Source organism: Camellia sinensis, chromosome 4, assembly GCF_055761805.1.
Source record: "Camellia sinensis isolate YWXY chromosome 4, ASM5576180v1, whole genome shotgun sequence".
Classification (NCBI taxonomy): Eukaryota; Viridiplantae; Streptophyta; class Magnoliopsida; order Ericales; family Theaceae; genus Camellia; species Camellia sinensis.
Window position 1 is genome coordinate 217,191,000 of NC_138964.1, and position 19,106 is coordinate 217,210,105.

Here is a 19,106-nt window from a genome sequence, read left to right on the forward strand (position 1 = left end):
AATCAAGCAGCCACAATAATAGAAAACTGAACACAAAACCAAAATCGTCTACTTCAACAACAACGCCACCACACACACGCAGATGGCTTTCACCTCGTACAATGGCGGCAACACCCGCCGTGGAGGAGGCTGGACCCTCCCCACATCATCATCCTCATCATCATCGTCTTCTTCGCCACACTCTAAGTCCAAATACTCTCGTAAATCCCGCAAACGATTCTTTCTCAGAGACTTCATCTTCTCCAACTTCCTCACCATCTGTCTCTCCCTCTCTCTCCTCTTCTTCCTCATCGTCGTCTTCCGCTTCGGCGTCCCCAAACCCTTCTCTTCCCAATTCAAGCACCGAAACCCCCAAAATCCGATTCGTCGGACAAAATCTCCTCGATTTGCCGATCGCGATGGTGTTTCTGGGGCTGTTGTTGATATCACCACCAAGGATTTGTACGATAAGATCGAGTTCTTGGATGTGGATGGTGGGCCGTGGAAGCAGGGTTGGAGGGTGAGATACGAAGGGAACGAGTGGGATTCGGAGAAATTGAAGGTTTTTGTGGTCCCTCATTCGCATAATGATCCGGGTTGGAAGCTCACTGTTGAGGAGTATTATGATCGACAGTCGAGGCATATTCTTGATACCATCGTCGAGACTCTTTCGAAGGTGATCTGGGTTTCATTTTGGGGTTTGAAATGTTGTTCCTTGATCTGAATTCAGTTGGGTTCTGTTTGTGAACTAAGTTTAATTAGTTAGTACTAGTTGCTTGATCTTAATTTTGTTGGGTTTTACTGATTTCAAAGGTGATCTGGGTTTAATTTTGGGTTTGAAATGTTGTTTATTGATCTGAATTCAGTTGGGTTCTGTTTGTGAACTGAGAGTTTAATTAGTTAGTAATAGTTGCTTGATCTTAATTTTGTTGGGTTTTACTGATCTTGATTATTGATGAACAATGATTCTGCTTTCGATCTAGCTTAACTATAGTGCCGGTAAACTTACCGAGAAAAAAATTATACTTCATGCTAAAGAATCTAATTGTCTTCATTACGGAATAAGATACTTCCACCCAAATTCACATTTTTGTTTGAATTTTGACAAATTATATATTTCATCAATTATTGGACCAAGTGAATTGTATATAAGTGATGAAAAAAAGTCTGTGTAATATATAGGGTAGTTTCACAAATGATTTTTTTAGATACTCAGGCATTTAGTTTATTGGATGAGAAAATATATGCAAACTTGTTGGCTTTGAAAACTACTAATGGGACTAAAAAGTGAGAGGCTCACTAACAGGTTTCTGTTACCAAATGCTCTCTCTCTCAAGAACGTTTAATCTAGTAGTTTAACAAATGATTTTTTGGGGACTCAAGCATTTAGTTTATTGGATGAGAAAATATGCATACTTGTTGGCTTTGAAAACTACTAATGAACCTAAAAAGTGAAACGCTCACCAACAGGTTCTTTCTCTCTCTCTCTCTCTCTCTCTCTCTCTCTCTCTCGACTCAATTATGGTGTATGTCAATTGCCTTGAACTTAATTGGGGTTGGTTTGCTAATTAACATTCTTTGAACTTGGATTTGTAGGATCCTCGCCGCAAATTTATATGGGAGGAGATGTCTTATTTGGAGAGATGGTGGAAGGATGCCTCAGAAACTAAAAAAGAATCTTTCATCAATCTAGTGAAGAATGCACAGTTAGAAATTGTTGGAGGTGGGTGGGTGATGAATGATGAGGTAAAATCCGCAAACATGTGGATAGTTTGAACTTGCGTTTTTCACCTCTGGGCTTCCTTATAAATTTATTTAGGGTGTGGGTTTGAATGCAATTTCATGAAATGCAGTTCTATTGTCTATTGTTTTGTGCAAGCTAATTCATCACCATCTTCAAATCAATCAGAGAATGTGCATTGCCATACTTGTGGGGCACTAAAAAATTGCCACTATTGTGCTATATTCTTTCTTTGATGTACTAACTCCTAGTGCTCTGACTACAATTTATGAAAACTTTATTCGATGTCTTTGCCTCTGACTGGAATTATACATCTGAAAATCAAAATACTTAGATTCGATGAAGTTATTTACATAATCTTAGACTTATGCCAAGGGCTAAAGGAACTGATCTTTCATTTGTTCTCTCAGAATTGTTGGGCAATTGTATATTGAACAAGCTTGACTTACTAAATTTGTTTTAACTTTTTGCAGGCTAATTCACATTATTTTGCTATCATTGAACAGGTATTGAACTCCCTCTTCATAGGTTTTGCATAGACATAAAATTTTTAGTATCTAAATTGAGTAGTTAATGCATCGAACAATCTACGTGTAGTTTTTTGATCTTAAGGCCTTATGGTGCTTTTTACTGAAGTAGGCTATGTAGATTGCTTTGCATGAGGAGATTATTAATAGATATGATTATGTTGGTCTGATTGTCCCCTATTTAGGTCGCATTCCGCCAATAAAGAGACAGAAGTTCGAATCTCTCATTGCCTAACCTATAAAAAAAAATGAAGAAGAGAAAAAAAAAAAAAAAGAAAAAAAAAAAAAAGAGAAGAAGAGTTGATCTGGTCTTTTGATGCCATTTATGAGATTAACAATGTAACAACTCGCAAGTGAAAAAGTCTGAATTTGAATAAGATTCCAGAGTAGGAGAACAAAGTACCTGTTAATACGGGGGTTTTAGACTATATTATGCTTTCGTATGGGTTTCTTCTAGTATAGTGGTATTGGTTTAGAGAAGTTAGTTTATCCAGTTTTAAGTGGTATACGAGTATATGACGTTGAGATATATATTTTTTAAACTTGTGTTTGGTATGTAGTCTCACCAAAGGTTTTTAATCCTTGTTACTAAGTACATCATCTTTCCTAACATTTTTGGGCACCCTTGTGCTTCTACCCTTCTGATGGAAAATTTAGCCTTACATGGAAATTTGATAACCCATGTCGGCATGTGAAATCAGATGATGTTTCCTATTTGTCATGTGCATAGAATCTTAATTTTCTGCTTATGTAAGTGCTGATGATAGGCCATCTCTAATTTGTGCCATTCATGCCTTAGATGATGGAGGGGAATATGTGGTTGAAAGACACCATCGGGGTTGTTCCTAAAAATTCTTGGGCAATAGATCCGTTTGGTTATTCATCTACCATGGCATATCTTCTCCGTCGCATGGGCTTTGAGAACATGCTTATACAGAGGACCCATTATGAGTTGAAAAAGGAACTGGCTTTCTCCAAGAATTTGGAATACATATGGCGCCAAAGCTGGGATCCCGAGGAAACAACTGATATTTTTGTCCATATGATGCCCTTTTATTCTTACGATGTTCCGCATACTTGTGGTCCAGAGCCTGCAATTTGTTGCCAGTTTGACTTTGCGAGAATGCGTGGCGTTGGTTCTTATGAGTATTGCCCTTGGAGAGAAGATCCAGTGGAGACCAACCAAGAGAATGTGAAGGAGAGAGCGCTCAAACTGCTAGATCAGTATAAGAAGAAATCGACACTATACCGAACAAACACGCTTCTTGTACCACTAGGAGATGATTTTCGTTACGTCAGCGTGGACGAAGCGGAAGCACAGTTTAGGAATTATCAATTGTTATTTGATTATATCAATTCTAGTCCGAGCTTGAATGCCGAGGCAAAGTTTGGTACTTTGGAAGATTATTTCCGAACACTTCGCGAGGAGGCTGACAGGATAAATTATTCACTTCCTGGTGAGGTTGGCTCGGGTCAGGTTGGAGGTTTTCCTTCTCTATCAGGTGATTTCTTTACTTATTCTGATCGTGAACAAGACTATTGGAGTGGCTACTATGTATCTAGGCCTTTCTTCAAGGCTGTGGATCGTGTATTGGAGCACACTCTTCGTGCCACAGAAATGATGATGGCTTTCTTGTTAGGATACTGCCAGAGATCGTCGTGCGAAAAGTTGCCAACTGGTTTCTCCTACAAGTTGACAGCTGCGAGAAGAAACTTAGCTCTTTTTCAGCATCACGATGGAGTAACGGGTACTGCTAAGGATCATGTGGTTGAGGACTACGGAACTCGAATGCATACCTCTTTACAAGATTTGCAAGTTTTCATGTCCAAAGCTATTGAAGTTCTGCTTGGAATCCGACATGAGAAATCTGATCAGAACACAGCTCAGTTTGAACCGGCACAGGTGAGATCTAAATATGATGTCCAACCAGTGCATAGATCAATCAGCGCAAATGAAGGAACTGCACAATCAGTTGTCCTATTTAATCCGCTTGAGCAAACAAGAGATGAAATTGTGATGGTTATTGTTGACAGGCCAGATGTGACCGTTTTGAACTCAAATTGGACATGTGTCAAAAGCCAAGTATCTCCCGAGTTGCAGCATGATAAAAGTAAGATTTTTACCGGGAGGCACCGTGTCCATTGGCAAGCTTCCGTTCCACCCCTGGGGTTGCATGTATATTACATTGCTAATGGGTTTGTTGGATGTGGAAAGGCCAAGCCAGCGAGACTCAGAATTTCCACAAAGGACAACCATTTTGCTTGCCCCACACCATATTCATGCTCAAAATTAGAAAGTGCAGACACCATAGTAATCCGTAACCGGCACCAAATTCTCACTTTCGATGCCAATCTGGGTTTGTTGCAGAAAGTAAGCCGTGAAGATGGTTACAAAAATGTTGTCGGTGAAGAAATAGGTATGTATTCTAGTTTGAAAAGTGGAGCGTATTTATTCAAACCTGTTGGTGGTGCTGATTCTATCATACAGGCTGGTGGGCAAGTGGTGGTATCAGAGGGTCCTTTGATGCAGGAAGTTTTCTCTTTCCCGAATACTGCTTGGGATAAAAGCCCAATTTCGCACAGTACCCGAATTTATAATGGTGATAACACAATTCAGGAATTTCTCATTGAGAAGGAATATCATGTTGAGCTTCTTGGCCAGAGTTTCAATGACAAAGAACTAATAGTTAGATACAAGACAGACATTGATAACAGACGGATATTCTTTTCTGATTTGAATGGCTTTCAGATGAGCCGGAGAGAAACCTATGATAAGATTCCTCTGCAAGGAAATTACTACCCAATGCCCTCGCTGGGGTATATGCAAGGAACAAATGGTCACCGCTTCTCTGTCCATAGCCGGCAATCTTTGGGTGTGGCGAGCCTTAAAAATGGATGGTTAGAGATCATGCTTGATCGTCGATTGGTAAGAGATGATGACCGTGGTCTTGGGCAAGGCGTGATGGATAACCGACCAATGAATGTAATTTTCCACATCCTTTTGGAATCCAACATTTCCAAGACTTCAAATCCCATTTCGAACTCCAGCCCTCTAAGCCCCTCGCTGCTCTCTCATCGTGTTGGTGCCCACTTGAACTATCCATTCCATGCTTTTATTGCCAAGGAACCACAAGAAATATCTGTGCAGCCACCTCCAAAAACCTTCTCTCCTTTAGCTTCATCCTTGCCATGTGACTTGCATATTGTGAGTTTTAAGGTTCCTCGGCCTTCAAAGTATTCTCAGCAACCCAGCGATGACCCTAGGTTTGTGCTAATTTTACAAAGGTGGCATCGGGATTCTTCTTACTGTCGGAAAGGCAGGTCTCAATGTTCAAGTATAGCCAACGAGACTATAAATTTGTTCGACATGTTCAAGGGGCTTGCGGTGTTGAATGCAAGAGTTACTTCTTTGAATCTGTTACATGAAGACACAGAGATGCTTGGATTCACTGAGCAAGGACGTGTTGCCCAAGAAGGACACGTACTCATCTCTCCCATGGAAATGCAGGCTTACAAATTGGAACTACGACCGCATCAATGAGTTCAAAGTGCAGATCCTGTTGCAGTTTTTTCACCGTGCCTGGGTTATTGGTGGAGAAGATGATCCTGCATTTCCCTTTCAAACTATCTATTTGAGAAATATCACGATGACCCATCTGTATGTATATGGTTTTTTGTCAGAAATATCTGACCAAATTGTAGGTGTTATTGGCCCGGGCTATGGAGCTGCTGTTATGTAATGGTAAATTAATTTCTTCAGGCTCATTTCAGAGTTTGTTTGGAGAGCTGCAGCACCGGCATATACCACCGCTTCCAGAGACTAGGTAAATGATTGTATTTTTATGGTCATTATATAGATTTGATAGAGGGATTTTCCACATGCATTAACAGTCTTTTAATATGAAAACATACGTGTACACGTCTAATTTGCTTGTTGAGAATTGCTTTGGTTGGTTTGCTCAAGTTGTCAGAATGAAATATTTTAGGGGAAATTATCATTCACTGGCGTTTTGAAAAATTATTACACATTGGTGAAGGAGTTTATGATTTTAATTATTAATATTTATAACATTTATAACTTTTTTGTAAATCTTTTTTCTGATCACCATGACAGTGGAATTCCCCCAATATTTAATTACGACATGCTCAGATTTTATTTATTTTTTCATAGAGAACCAGACATCCAAGCAAAATATAAAAACAAAGAGGCTTCAGTTGTTGCACCATGCAAGTTTTCCCCTGGAAAAAAAGGGATAAGAAAAAAAGTTGTTGCAAATATTAGTTTTCAATGAAAAAGAAACGATAAGTTACACCCAAATTTCTTGAGATTTGAGAAAAATGTAGTTAATGTTACACTTTTTATATAATTACATTTACCTCTCTTTTGTAAGGCTAAATTGATTAGAAATAATATAAATGATGGGTAAATATTGAAATAAACAAAGATAAATATATATATATATATATATTTTAATAGATAAGAGATGATATTTTTTATTGATGAAGACTGGCCTAACTGATATGTAATTTAAAATCTTAAAGAAATGTCAGTATAATTATATTAAAAGTATAAACTAATTATATTTTTCTCCAACATTAGGAGAGGTCGAGTGTAATTTACCCAGTAAGGAAAGACATTTTGTTTTGACAATTAAATATTTTCTGTTGAGAGGCACTAAAGAAAGGTAAATGAGAAGTGCTCCCAGGTAAGGCCAACAATGTAATCAAATATAAAGCACCTGCACGACAATCATACAACTTTTGGGTCCAAATAGGCAAAATGACAAAACTCTTTATTTTTCACTTTCTATTAATATAGTTTATAAAAAGCCATTCAGCTTTCTCAAAACATCATGTGTTGTGTTAAAAAAACAAAAAAAAAAAAAAATCATGTGTCGTGGCAAAAATTGTTCCCTACTGAAACTCTACTTCAGTAACACAATTTACTGTGGTATCTATCACTAATTGCTCCTTTGACATAAAAATCAATAATTTCTCTGACATAAAAAAAAAAAAAAAAATTCAAGGATCACAACTAAACACTGCATTGAATTCCAGCCGGATCTTGGTTCCTTGTCCTCACAGAATGATATCCTCCTGCACACTAACATTAAGGGTCTTGTTTGGGAGAACAATGCTGTTAGTCACCACGACTTCATCTTCAACTGTCACAGCTTCTCCTGCATCAGAGAGAAAAACCCATTATTATGAGATGGTGTTCTGCTTCAGACACACTAGACATGAGAAGGATAGGGTGATTACCAAGGATGGTGATTCCAAGCTTGGCATTGTAGTCTCCTTCAGCCTGAACCACAAAATCAAAAGTAGGGTCAGCTGTAAAAACTAGAAAGAACGCACAAAGATTTGATCACACCAAGTATCAATACATTTTTTAGCTTCAGTTGTCACAACAGATCGCCACTATTGGACTTGGGAAATCTTTTAAAATGCCCGGGATGATAGAATCATTAAAATTTACAAGTGGCAACAAATTATTGACAGAGACACAAAAAAATCTAGCATGTCAAGAGCTTCGACATATTGGCATGTCAAAGACATCTAGAAGCTTTAACTTAATACCACACTGATAAAAAAGGTGAATCAATTGGCAATTTTAGGAATATCAAATGCTTTCAGAACAGTGAAAATGTGATCAAGCTTACCTGGGCACGCGACCATCTCCCAATAGATGATTTCCTTCCAACAATAGCATGCATAACTACCGCATTTTCCTGTCAGGAGATTATTAACATATTAATCTCAGGTCTTCGGTGTAACTGTTCTATAACGTTTTTCAACTCCTTACCTTTATTTCAACGTCATCTAAGATGATGCAACTTATAAGCCTTACACCTGCTGCTATACGAACATTTGCTGAGATTGAAACATTAGGGCCAATCTGTTTAAATGAAAATGAAAAAATTTAAATATACAAAATGGGAAAGAAAGGCTGAAAATCATGGAAAATATCCAATTCAGGATTCAACACTAGTTTCAACATTTGGCATGGGTTTCTAAAATACTTGAAAAAGCACAGAAAGATAACCAATACTGTTGAGCAATGTGAAACAACTATTGGAAAGAGATGAGACAGAATTACCTTAGCAGTTGGATGTATTTTTGCAGATGGATGAACATAAACATCACCGATAATTGTAGCACTTTTAGAGCCATCCCCACTCGCTAGGAGATGGGGAGAGGTAAATTGAAATTGAGAAAGGTACAGAGCAGAACACTTCAAAGACATCCTGTAGAGTTCGACGAAGATTTAGACATGACAATCCAAGGTTCAAGGCATTGGGAAGAGGAAGCACAAATATTGAAATCCACTATACCCTGGAGTTTTGATCTGTTCCCAGAAGTCCATGGTCTCATAGGTATACAATTGCTTCTTTCCAGCAAGAGGTGACAGGATATCTTGATCCAATCGTACAAAATCTGTTGGAAGAGACCTGTTCAAGCATATAGTACGAGCATAGAGACAGAAATATGCATATTGTAGTCAAGGACAACCAATAGAATAAATATAAAGCCACAAATATTATTTATCCTGGAACACCAAAATTAAGTAAAAACATAAAAAAAAAGAAGCCTGTCAATATAAACTCTCATACTGATAGCAATGCTATGATCATATAAATGAATAACCTATCAAAGCATTGAAACTGTAAAGAACAAGTTAAAAATAACCACCCAAAATTGCACTTCATTCTTGAGGGGAGACTACCATAGTCAAAAATAAAAACCATTCTATCAACAGAATCGTTAATTAGTGAAAAACTTAGTATGAGATGATTCAAATATGTTAGAAATCACATGTTTAAATTGCAAACGAAAGCACAAATACAGTAAGTTTGACAGTTAAAAATTGAAAGTTGCTTCAATACTGACATGAGAAAAACAAAACAGTGATTTTTTTATTATTTATTTTATTTTAACACTATTTTTCTAAGTATCTTGGGATAATGACGTTTTATCAAACTTAGGGAACAGCACATTCTACTCAATTCTTTTGTCAACCAAACATGGCCAAGAATATTGTTTAGATGACATCCTACGGTGCTTCCTTGCCAGGATATTATGCATAGATGTCCTATATTGCACTTAGACTAGATACTGTAGTAGGTACAACTTTCATTCCCAAACAGATATTCCACCAGCATAATCATATATATTTACAGAGTATAATTATTTTAACGTATGCATATATGCATGCATCTGCTTATATTATATCGTGTATGAGTAATAATTCATAGCCTATTCTCATAAGTATTATTTTCAGAATCTAAAATTGGAACAGTAAATTTTGAACAACATGCAGACTTCTGATAAGAGGTATGACCTTGTTGCTGACTGAAGGGCTTCAAAGCTAGGCACTTGCCGTAAATTAGCTGCAAATAATGAAATACAGAGCTGACATTAACATAGTAGAATTTTATTTTATCCCAGGTCAACATAAAATAAAACATTATAATATATTGCATTTGCAAGTAATTATAAATGTCCTTTTGATGCTTTATTGCTAATACAATTTTATTTTTGAGGTAATTTATATTTTATAAAGCACAGCCTGAAAGTTTCCAGCTCCATCATTTTAGTTTTACATATACGCTTTCATTTGAAAGAAGAAGTGTGCAATGCACTCTTATAGAACATTTAAGATGGGAACAAAGAACACAACCATCAAAAACAGAGATATACTGATACAACCAATGTTACATTAATTGTGTCCTAATTTTGAAAAGGAATGGTGGGCAACATGTTAAAATACATTAAGTTTGTTGGCAAGAGAGAGAGAGAGAGAGAGGGAGAGAGAGGGGAAAGGAAACAGAGTCCTCGTTATTGATTTAAACTGCATTTGTTTGAGACAGATGATGAGATAGATAGTTGCATGACTTGAATAGGGTACATATAAGTTCCCAATTAAGAAGGAATAAAATGTCCAACCTCTGTCTTCCCGGTGTGTGGAGACCTGAATGGCACTGAAAATTTTCGGAGTGAAGACATAAACACCACAGTTTATTAAATCACTTACCTGCAATTTACAGAAAGAAGATCATTAAGGAATTGCAACAGAAAAAATGGAAATTCAAATTACCCATACAGGATATCAAGCATTCAAGCTCCAAATCACATGTTGAAACCGAAACAACTTCAATTGTAGTGTACATACAAAAGTCTCAGGTTTCTCTGTGTAATGCAACAGTTCTTTGGTGATTGGATCAGCAACCAACTCACCAAACTTGTTGGCTGATTCAGCAGAAACCTGCATAAGTAGAACAGAAACAACCCATATGAGGACCAAAGAGTGTTCTCAATATAGATTGGTTTGCCAGTATAAATCTTCACAATTAGAAGGATTCACAAATGGAAGCTGACCTTGATTACTAACAATGTGCCAATCCCACCATACCCTCTATGCGCCTCTGCCAGTAGAATGACAAAGACCAGCATTAACTCTAATACATGAGTTAGAAATAATGATCTAGTAAAACTAATTAAAAAATATACAAGAAGTTGAGAACACATTTTTCAAGGGAAAAGAAGATTGTGCCCAAAAACAAGATGAAACATGCAACTCCGATGACAGTATGGTAAAGCTTACCAAGCATGTCTGGCAGAGGAAAACTGCAACACACATCACAATTCAGCAAAAAGATATGCGACTGAAAGAGAAAAGCACACAAGAATAATCAAATCACTTGATGTATCAAGAATGAAAATGGAAAAACGAAAAAGATGTAATTTATGTTTGAGCAAGACAATAAAGAAAGTCATAGAATTCTTGTTACATTATTATGTACCTAGAAAAAAGTACTAGAAAAACATCCTGAATTTGAAATGAGGATGACCCACCACACCCCACTAAGTTTAAATCTACACCATACATTCAAATTCTGAGCACTTTGTTTTTTATTTTATTTTTTTGATATTGCTTATGGGCATATAGTATTTCTGCTACTTTTTCTTTGATTATTCTTTTCTGTGGAAAACGAAGTATTTCCAGAAGTGTGTGGGGGGATCAGGAGGGTTGGACGTCAAAGCTCTTGGCTAAAAAGGATTCAAACACAATCCTCAGGCTACTGAACTTTGCTTTCAATAACACTTTCTTAATGGATTTAAATATTCTACGAAATCTTTTTTTTTTTTTTTTTTACAACAATCTACGAAATCATTTGAAAACATAAAAACTTAATACAAATCAGATCAAGCACAAATGTGGGGACAAAAAGAAAATATACCGGAGCATCTTCCATAATCAGGTCTCGAAAGTAATAAAGGGCACCAGCTGACCCATGAGGTTTGTCTTCTTTCAAGTACCTAGAGCAGCACCAGCATCAAGAAATTGATTTAGAACCAATTCTTAAGAAGATTAAATTTAAATAAGACATGGTATGTATTTAAGTAACTTTGTGTTCTCGTCACCTCACTGGGACTTTAAGCTCATTAGAGATTGAAGAGACATATAGCGCGAATTCTCGATCTTCATAGAATCCAATTAGAAAAACTTGAGCCAAATTGGGCATCTACATCAGAGTAATCAACAAAACCAGCTTTACTGACAGTCAAATACTGAGAAATTACTCTGTTTTAAGCATTTTGTTGTTCTTCATTACATTTAAACCAATAAAACAAAGTCACACAAAGAATGCAAATTTACAAAACCCATTAATTGTGTTTGGTTTGGAGTTTTCAAAAATAATTTTATAAGTTTTCAATCTGTATTTATTTTGTTTTGAGTTGATTGTTTTTACCATTTTAATCCTTTTTTTTTTTTTTTACTTTTTAGATCCACTTAATCTAGGTACACTTAAAAAGTACAAAATTTGTGCAAAAATCTTTCAAAATTCATTGAATACAAAAAAAAAAAAAAAAAAAAGAGAGTATATTTTCGTATTTTGTTATATTCAATGAATTTTATTAAAATTTTTGGACAAATTTTATACCTTTTAATTTATCTAGATTACTTGGATCTAAAAAATAAATAAAAAAAATCAACACCAAAAAAAAAAAAAAACAAAAACAAAAAAAAACCACAGATTGAAAAAGCAGAAAACTATTTTTAAAACTCCAAACCAAACAGAGTTCACAAAAGATCATAGAACAAGACAATTGAGAGTTTCTATTTATTTGTTTTCCCCTCAATATTTCTCAGAAACCAAACAGAAGAGTAGGGATTGAGTAAATTTAAAGCATACATACCCTTTTACAAGCTGAGATAGGATGGTGAACCATTGGCTGACCAGCCAAAGGGAACAGAGGCTTCGGAGTATTGAACGAAACGGGCCTAAATTCAGTACCTAAAAACAAGAAAAAGATATGGAATTGAAGCTTAATAAAAGATCTCAATTTCTTGAGCAGAAAAAGAAACAAAGAAAGAAAGAATTAATGAAGTGAGTTCAAAGTTCTAACCTTTGGTGGGTCCACCCACCATGATCACAGCAACCACTTTCTCCTCCGAGCTCGCCATCTCAAATAAAAAAAAAAACCCTAGATCTCAAATTCAAGAAAAACCCAAAATTCTCAAATCCTTTGCATCCCAAAAATTTTTAAAAAAGACAAAAGCAAAAAATGCTGTGTTCCAAAGTAATGAACAAATCAACGAGTGTTTGTAAAGAAAATTGTGTGAATGGAGATTGTGAGACGTTGGAGAGATGGAGTCAAATCACAGTAACGGTTGAAGAGTGAGAGCCACTCACACAGTACTCTCTGTCTCTCTGAGTCTGATTGGGTTTGCAGACATGGTGGAAAAGAGTGCGGATCCAGATTTGGAACCGACATAAATGACAAAACAATGTTAGCCCCGTTTGGTAGAACTGTGGGGAAGTGATTATAGATTATAACTTAACAGATTATAGCTTAACAAATTATAGCTTATAGCTGTGAGTATAAGCTGATAACCTGTTTGGCGTAGTTGTGAAATTATACATTTAAGCAGCAGAGTAGTATTTGGTAAATAAGCTGTAAAATAACTTTTTACTGTGTAATTGTAATTTTTGCCCTTGTGAACATAAACATTGTAATTTTGTCATTTTCTTCACTTTAAATTTTGAAAAAGTTATTTCATTAATGGAAGTTGATTAATTAATACGTAATTTGGTACATTTTTACATTATCACAAATTTGTTTTTTATTTTTTATTTTTTTAATAATATGGAGTTCACAAGGGAACAAAAAAATATCATTGCAATAAAAATACAATAAATCATATTGAAAATGCCGCAACCCCAAGCCCTTGCTTCATAGAGCATTAACAAAAGAGAGATTATATGCAATTATGATTTTCAAAAGTAACACAGCACAGTTCTTCCCTAAAGCTCTCCATCATATACACATTGGCAAACATTAAAAATTAAAATAAAATAAAATAAAGCATTCTGTTATAAAATCCTTAATTTAACAGACGACAAGCTCTGTTGCACAAGTACAAAAATTACATGGATGAGTTAATAAACAAGATTAGCCTTGGAAGATTCTCCAAAGCTAATGAAAATATTGCACCCATAACAAAAATAAAAACAAAAGCGAGCAATATCTTCCCAATATACCACAAACTAATCGGTTTTGACGACCTATCCTTCATATGATGTGAGGCATTGGAAATCTGCAAATTGACAACGAACACATGAAGAGTATGTAAGCTAATAATGCTCATAAAATTGGCAGTGCCAAACCTTTTTTATATTTACGTCTTTCCAACTTTTCAATATCAATCATTCACAAGGCCGGCACTCTATGGAATAACAAGACTACAAAGATTATGATAAAAATGGATTCAATTTGGACAATTATCAGTGTTTTCCAGAAAAAGAAAAAAAAAAACAGAATGAGAACACAGCCAAACAAACCCTCAGGTATAATTTTCATTCTCTCCCCCCAACCCTCAGGTAGATTCTATAATAATACCCCATTTGGTTCCAATGGAATAATTGCTCTTGGTCAATGTTCCAAGTTTCTAACATTCAAAATTCCATTCCCATTTAATTATTCCAAAATTATTCTGTTAATTTTATCTCAATATACTTCTAATTTAATCGAATCTTCTTTGCTTTTCAAAAGTTTTAGTTGGAAACTACTAATTTGTATTTTGATTTTTGTTCTTGGATTATAAATCAGATTTGTAACTGCAAGGAATATGGCAATTGACAATATCTCTTCATTTAGCAAGATTGAGGGAAGTTAATAATAATAAGAAAACCGAAGCCTAAGATGCAAAGAAAAAGTCTTGCCAAATTTATATTTATGCAATTTATATCCTTCACTTCACTCAGATGCAATGTTCAATAATCAGTTTGAAGAATGTCTATCACACTTCGGTGCTGAAGGGCCAATGAGACACAGATTGACACATCTGTTAATGGAGCATTTGGACAAAGAAGAAAATTGAATAATACCAGTAGGGTTCACATAGCATTTATTTAAAACGAGTCAAACCCATTTTAGGCAGCTATTAACATCTTTACGATGGGGGAACTTGGAAATTCATGAAATGATTTTGCTTCTTAGTTTCTTTACTGTGACGGTATAAACTACAATGCTGGTTATTTAGGACGGAATTTCCTTCAAACATTATAGTCTTACAGAGATTGTTTAATTATTTTCAAAAAAATTCAAGGAATACACAAACACCCAGTGTTTATAATTGTAAATCTGTGCTACAATGATTCTGATTCAAGATTTTGTCAACATTTAAACTGATTGGGCCAATCTTTAAATATATATATATATATTTAAAAAAAAAAAAACAAAAAACAAAAAACTGAACCAAAAGTGATTTTGATTTTAACACTACAGCAAACAAGTGACCAAGAATTGAGTAGCAATTGAGCAGAAATTTAACAGAAATTGAGCAGAAATTTAACAGAAATTGAGCAGAAATTGAGCAGCATTTGACCAAAAATTTAACAAGAACACTGAAAATTGAGCAGAAGCAGAAGAATCTTACCTGAATACTCAGGTGTCGAACTCGTCCAACGGCTGCTAATGGTGGCTGGGGAAAAAAAAAACAAAAAAGATGATGAAAATCGGAGAAGAAGAAGAAAGCAAAGAGAGGAACATGGAGTGTGATCTGGTCTCTGTCTGTGTAAACCCTAACTCGATGTGTGTATACACATATATATATATATATATATATATATCATAAACAAAAAGGCATGAACTCTAACCTTTTTGGTGCAGATCAACGGAAACAGGGAGGAAAGGAGTTCGATCGGCTGATCTTGGAGATGTTGAGGAGTTCGATCGGCTGCTACGGAGGATCGTCTTCAGTCGGCAAGAGAGGAAATGAGAAGAGGAGTGTGAGGAGAGGAGAGGAGAGGGCTAGGGCAAAAAGAGAGTTTATATAGTGGCAATTCTGTAATTGTTTAAGTTTTAAAGGGGCATTTTAGTCAAACAAAAAAGATGATGAAAATCAGAGAGGAAGAAGAAAGCAAAGAGAGGAACATGCAGTGTGATCTGGTCTCTACCTGTGTAAACCCTAACTCGATGTGTGTATACATATATATATATATATATATAAGTATGGCATTGTTTGGGAATTTGGTTTGGGGCTAAAATAGTTACAAAAAACAAAATAGGCTATTTTAACCACAAAAAACAAAACATCAAATCCAACCCATAATCATTACAATCCTCTCTCACAAAAAAAGTCAAAAAAGCCAAAAAGCCAAAAACAGGCTAAAATAGCTAAAAAGCCAAAAAGTCAACTCACTTCCCAAACGGAGGCTATATATCATAAACAAAAAGGCATGAACTCTAACTTTTTTGGTGCAGATCAACGGAAACAGGAAGGAAAGGAGTTTGATCGGCTGATCTTGGAGATGTGGAGGAGTTCAATCGGTTGCTACGGAGGATCGTCTTCAGTCGGCAAGAGAGGGAATGAGAAGAGGAGTGTGAGGAGATGAGAGGAGAGGAGAGGAGAGGGCTAGGGCAACAAGAGGGTTTATATAGTGGCAATTCTGTAATTGTTGAAGTTTTGAAGGGGCATTTTAGTCATTTCATCACCCATGAATCAGCTTCCCGCGGGAGCTTCTATTTGCTCACATCATTTACCCTCTTTACATACACTTAATAAATTTTTTTTATTACATTTTTGTCATAAAATAAAACTACCAAAATATATCATCTCTCTATCTCTCTGGTGACCACTCTTCGTCTTCCCTCTGAACCATCGTCGTCTTCTTCCTCTTATCTGTTGCAGTCTCTCTCTATCTCTCATCAATGGTGGGCTTTGAAGTCGGAGCAGTCCTAGCCGACTGGACCCGCAACTACAACCCTACTCGCAACTTCACAAACCCCTACAACTCCACCCACCCCTCCGACTCCGTCTTCGATTTCACCGGCGGTGGCGGCGCCGACGACGACGACGACGCCACCTTCCATCTCGTCGACAGCAAGCCACCTTCTTGCCCTCGCTTCGGCCCCAAATGGCGGTTCTAGCAGCAGCGTAACCACCTCCCCCAGCGCTGCGACGAGGAGGTGGAGGCCAAGAAGCGCGAGGCCGAGAAGGAAGTGCCCGCTGCGACCTCTCTCTCTGAACACCCTTGATGAGAGATAGGGTTTGATCGTTGCTTGCTGGTGTGGAAGAAGGTGTGTGGATGAGAGTGTGTGTATGGGATATAACTAGAACAAAATTGTGTGTGATGAGTAAATTATTATTATTATTTTTTTTTTTGTGTGTGTGAATTAAGAAGGATGTGTAAAAAGAGGAATTTGTGTGTGTAAATAGAACCTTCGGCTATAAGCATGCCCCGAGTTGCTTTTGAGCTGAAAAGAGCTTTTTTTTAAGCTCTAATCTTTTACCAAACAGGCATGTTGTCTTGTGAATATCCGAATATCATTTCTTTTTTTTGTAGGAGAGCCCATAAGCCCCCGCTTAGAAGCCCACCTCAATCCAGCCCATTGTCCTGGCCGGGCCTTATGGGTAGAAATGAACTAGAATAATAGGATTGGCCTAAGAAATTTAAGATTTTTTTTCTTCCTCTTATAAAACATTGAGTTCCCTTAATTAAAAAAATAAAAAATTATAAACTATCAATAGGTCCTAATAATTAGACTTAATTCCCATCATGTCCTATTGAAAATAAGTCCTAACAAAATCGTCACTAAAAATAATTTTTTATAACGATTTTTTGTACATGTCGCTAAAAAGTGACAATTAACGACCTTTTATTATGTCACGATTTTTATAAATTGTTGCTAAAACTTATAATTAGTGATATTTTTGTATGTCAATTTTTTTAAAATTGTCGCTAAAAGTTAAAAATTAGTGACTTTTTGGTGACGATTTTTTTAAACTATTGCTAAAATTTATAATTAGTGCCATTTTTGTGACAATTTTTAAGTTGTCGTTGAAAATTAACAATTATTAATTTTTTTTTATAGTGTTTAATTAAAAAATTTATTAATTCTCACAGGACCTATTGAATAATAAGTCTACCTATAAACACCTATAGGTAAATTTCAAAAAAAAAATCTTAAAAAATGATATAGGAGAGAAAAACTTGAGTATAATGACGATATTACGTGTGTGAGTGATTTTCTGATCACACTGCCCGTTTAGTAATCAGCTAGAGAGCACCGGCAGAATAGATGGCTTTAGTTAACCTGTAATAGAAAGAACAGGCTCCGGCAGTGGCTCTTCCACCCGGGGGCACTCCGACGATCAAGTCAATATATCTCCCAAAGATAATCAAGTGCTAAATTCACTATTCAAAGCATAAATTGCGTACCTTAGACCCACGGGGGTGCCTCTCTTTTATAGTTTACTTAATTCTAGTCCCACTAGAAGCCTCACTTCTATGGACTCCAATTCAGTACTTACTTTGAACTCCTTAAGAGATAAAGATAAACTTTCTAAGAGTTTTATCCTTATCTTGGCTAAATCTCCTCTTTATTCTTGGACTCTTGTCCCTTATCTTTTACCCTCTTATCTCGGATTCCGATATCTTCGGGGATAACCTCGGCCTTACCGAGATCACCTCGGTGTCACGACCAGGACACATGGCACCTCGACTGACACGTCGGCATCACCTTGCCACGTGTTGGTACTCAGAAAATATATTCCCACAACTACCCCCTAAGTTCTATTACCTCGGCATTCTGAGGTGATGGAACCTATTCCGTTTTTCCAATACGTCAGTTTTCAGTATCTCAGCCGAGATTATTATTTTGGCCGATTTCCTTTTATTGAAATGAGCTGTCATACACTATAATTCAACCGTTTTTAATCACGCGTTTCTTTCTTACTGGTTCGTACCTGTGACGCACTCATAAGCCGTCTCTTTCTCACGTGCACCGTCTGATGTATACGTTCTTCTAGGCGTATTGATTATTTTTTGCTGCCGTTTTCATTTTTGACAAAACCTTTCCCCCTTTCTTCATTTTTCTACTTTTGCATTTGATTTCTCTTGCTTTTTCTCTCTCTAAACTCCTTCTTTCAAATCCGCCATTGCTTAAGTTCCAAGCTCTGCAGTTGTCTTCGTTCGTCTTTCTGGTGAAACTTTCGCTACTCTGTTACTCCTGCAACCATCGTCGGACTTCGGCAATCTTCATACCGGCTTCACTCTCTTCTGGTAAGCTGTTGTTCCTTTCTTTTTCAATTCTGTTGATATTCTCCATTACTTGTTGCCTTTACTGCATCTGTTGAAACTTTTAATTTGCGATTCATACACCTGAATGTGTCCTTCCTATGATTTTGCCTTTGCTCATATCTTGAGCACACGCATTGTTTCACTACTTCCTTGTATCTTTGTCACTAATCTTGGACCTGTATTTCTTGTATTCTTTATGCTCTTGATAAACCATCTCTGTTCTTGATTCTGAAATTCCATTCTTGCTTTCTATTTTTTGTGTCTTTT

The 19,106-nt window shown here is 36.3% G+C and overlaps 2 protein-coding genes across 6 annotated transcripts; one reads left to right on the forward strand and one right to left on the reverse strand.

Annotated features, from left to right (window-relative positions):
* The first annotated feature begins 17 nt into the window (after positions 1–17).
* On the forward strand, positions 18–6,173 carry LOC114296797 (alpha-mannosidase 2-like). The gene is made up of 4 exons (XM_028241132.2): positions 18–655; positions 1,576–1,725; positions 2,194–2,226; positions 3,047–6,173. The coding sequence occupies exons 1-4, from the start codon at positions 83–85 to the stop codon at positions 5,786–5,788; spliced, it is 3,498 nt and encodes a 1,165-aa protein (XP_028096933.2). The 5' UTR covers positions 18–82; the 3' UTR covers positions 5,789–6,173.
* Positions 6,174–7,021: 848 nt separating this feature from the next.
* On the reverse strand, positions 7,022–15,565 carry LOC114296795 (uncharacterized). 5 transcript variants are annotated; one of them, XM_082867583.1, is made up of 18 exons: positions 15,414–15,565; positions 15,194–15,238; positions 13,797–13,852; positions 12,661–12,718; positions 12,451–12,548; positions 11,674–11,774; positions 11,490–11,568; positions 10,853–10,913; positions 10,627–10,673; positions 10,421–10,513; positions 10,195–10,282; positions 9,590–9,638; positions 8,583–8,699; positions 8,348–8,495; positions 8,054–8,146; positions 7,911–7,979; positions 7,510–7,552; positions 7,022–7,427 (listed from the first exon to the last, which is right to left on the reverse strand). In XM_082867583.1, exons 4-18 carry the CDS (start codon positions 12,716–12,718, stop codon positions 7,327–7,329), a joined length of 1,245 nt encoding a protein of 414 aa, XP_082723709.1. In that variant the 5' UTR covers positions 13,797–13,852; positions 15,194–15,238; positions 15,414–15,565; the 3' UTR covers positions 7,022–7,326. The 5 variants fall into 5 exon arrangements, with proteins under 5 accessions (XP_082723709.1, XP_082723710.1, XP_082723711.1 ...); XM_082867584.1 differs by having other exon boundaries at positions 12,661–12,738; positions 15,414–15,560; XM_082867585.1 differs by having other exon boundaries at positions 12,661–12,744; positions 15,414–15,560.
* Between the last annotated feature and the right edge of the window lie 3,541 nt (positions 15,566–19,106).

Coding starts and splice junctions, on each gene's coding strand:
- LOC114296797 (XM_028241132.2), top strand. CDS start 83: ATGGCTTTCACCTCGTACAATGGCGGCAACACCCGCCGTGGAGGAGGC. Junction 656..1,575: donor TCGTCGAGACTCTTTCGAAG/GTGATCTGGGTT, acceptor TTGGATTTGTAG/GATCCTCGCCGCAAATTTAT. Junction 1,726..2,193: donor GGTGGGTGATGAATGATGAG/GTAAAATCCGCA, acceptor AACTTTTTGCAG/GCTAATTCACATTATTTTGC.
- LOC114296795 (XM_082867583.1), bottom strand. CDS start 12,718: ATGGCGAGCTCGGAGGAGAAAGTGGTTGCTGTGATCATGGTGGGTGGA. Junction 10,674..10,852: donor TCCTCTGCCAGACATGCTTG/GTAAGCTTTACC, acceptor TTCTACTGGCAG/AGGCGCATAGAGGGTATGGT. Junction 10,283..10,420: donor CAGAGAAACCTGAGACTTTT/GTATGTACACTA, acceptor TGTAAATTGCAG/GTAAGTGATTTAATAAACTG.